This window comes from Geospiza fortis, unplaced genomic scaffold (genome assembly GCF_000277835.1).
Source record: "Geospiza fortis unplaced genomic scaffold, GeoFor_1.0 scaffold1103, whole genome shotgun sequence".
NCBI classification, from domain to species: Eukaryota; Metazoa; Chordata; class Aves; order Passeriformes; family Thraupidae; genus Geospiza; species Geospiza fortis.
The window spans coordinates 30,940-32,526 of record NW_005054669.1 but is presented as its reverse complement, the minus strand read 5'-3'; the positions used below and the strand labels follow the sequence as shown (position 1 = coordinate 32,526).

At 66.2% G+C, this 1,587-nt stretch overlaps 1 protein-coding gene across 1 annotated transcript; it reads right to left on the bottom strand.

Annotated features, from left to right (window-relative positions):
* Window positions 1–107: 107 nt before the first annotated feature.
* Window positions 108–1,581, bottom strand: TRIM54 (tripartite motif containing 54). Its single transcript, XM_031065032.1, has 6 exons — window positions 1,489–1,581; window positions 1,267–1,289; window positions 1,064–1,188; window positions 678–779; window positions 503–541; window positions 108–307 (listed from the first exon to the last, which is right to left on the bottom strand). Exons 1-6 carry the CDS (start codon window positions 1,519–1,521, stop codon window positions 297–299), a joined length of 333 nt encoding a protein of 110 aa, XP_030920892.1. The 5' UTR covers window positions 1,522–1,581; the 3' UTR covers window positions 108–296.
* Between the last annotated feature and the right edge of the window lie 6 nt (window positions 1,582–1,587).

The window sequence follows — 1,587 nt, the reverse complement described above, 5'->3', positions numbered from 1 at the left end:
CGGGGCTCCGGGGCCCCAGCTTCCTGCCTGAGGCCCGGGGGGCACTGCTGGGGCGATGAGGCAGGGGCTGCCCTCGCCTCCAGCCCACGCACACAGCACACGGCAGAACGGGTCCTCACACACTTTTAATGTTGGACAGGGGCGGCGCCCATCGGGGGAATTCCAGCAGCGGGGATGGAGCTCGCCTGAGGGTGCGGGGATGGCCACAGCCAGGGCAGGGTGACAGGGACAGCCAGGGCAGGGTGACAGGGACGGACAGAGCTGAGGGCATGCCAGCCTTACCCCACGGCTTCACTTCAGTGCTGACCTGTGCAGAAAAGCAGCCTGAGCCCTGTGACCCCGGGACTCCCTTCCCACTCCCTGCAGCAGGGAGACAGGGATGGCCTGGGGGAGCCTGGGGTGTGACCTGCCCCTCCATGCTCCCATCCCCGCTCCCAGGAGGTCTCCTCTGCCCCACAGCACCCCATGGCCGTGCCCATCTCACTCCCCACGAGGGTCTCACCATGGGGAGAGCTCGCTGGCTTCTGCCTCGGCCCCACATCTGCAGAGGGAGAGAGGGACAAGATCGAGGCAGGGATGTCCCAGCACCCTGAAGGACGCTGCTGCCACACGTGAGCCATGGCACAGCCAAAGGCTGACCCTGGACACGGCTCTGGGCAGTCATGGCAGGCACTCACCTTCAGCAGCCTCGGGCACCTCCAGGCTGTCCAGCCTGTCCTCGTCCGCTGCAGCCTCACTGCTGTCCCCAGGTCCATCCCCCTCATCCTCACCCAGGGGCTCTGTGGGCAGGGAACAGCTCAGGTGGGACCTTCCCTCCCTCCCGCATTATGGGACACCCCAGGACACTCCAGGGGGTTCCCAGGAGGAACGTGAGCAGCCCAGTGTGGGAACCAGGGAGAGCCTGGGGCAGGACTGACCCTCCAGGGCCCCTGCGTGGGGCTGCAGGTGGGGGTCACATCCCCACACAGGGCATGTGGGGAGGGGGCTCTGCCTGGGGCTCTGGGCACCCCGGGCAGCCCCACTGCCCCTGGGGACAGCACAGCCATTTCCCCAGTGCAGGCACCTGGCTGGAACTCGATGGTCCTCAGCATCTCAGCCACGTAGTCCACGTTGATGGAGAAGTGGTCCATGTTCTCGTAGCCGGGCTCAGGGCGGCTGCTCATTGATGCCTTGGACATGTCTGTGATCCTGCAGGGCAGAGGCACCCCGGGAGCTGCAGGGCCTTTTCCAGCCAAGGGCCTTTTCCCCTCATTGTCCCCCACTCACTTTTTCAGGAGTTCCTTGGAGTGCTGCGAAGGAAAACGAGGAGGGATCAGTGTCTTCTAGACATCACCCCCGGCACAGGTCCACCCCCGCACATCCCAGGGGCATCCACAGATCCGTTTGGGTGAGCACAGCCCCCTGTGAGCAGCCCCACGCCCCTCAGGGAACCACGGCACCAGCGCCCTGCCCCAGGGCAGTCCCAGCCCCCCTGTGCCCCGGCAGGACCTGCAGGTACACGGCCATCTGGGGCTCCTCCATGGCCTGGATGGCTGACTCCACCAGCTTGGAGGAGGCCTCCAGGTGGTCTCCGTACTGGCGGATGAG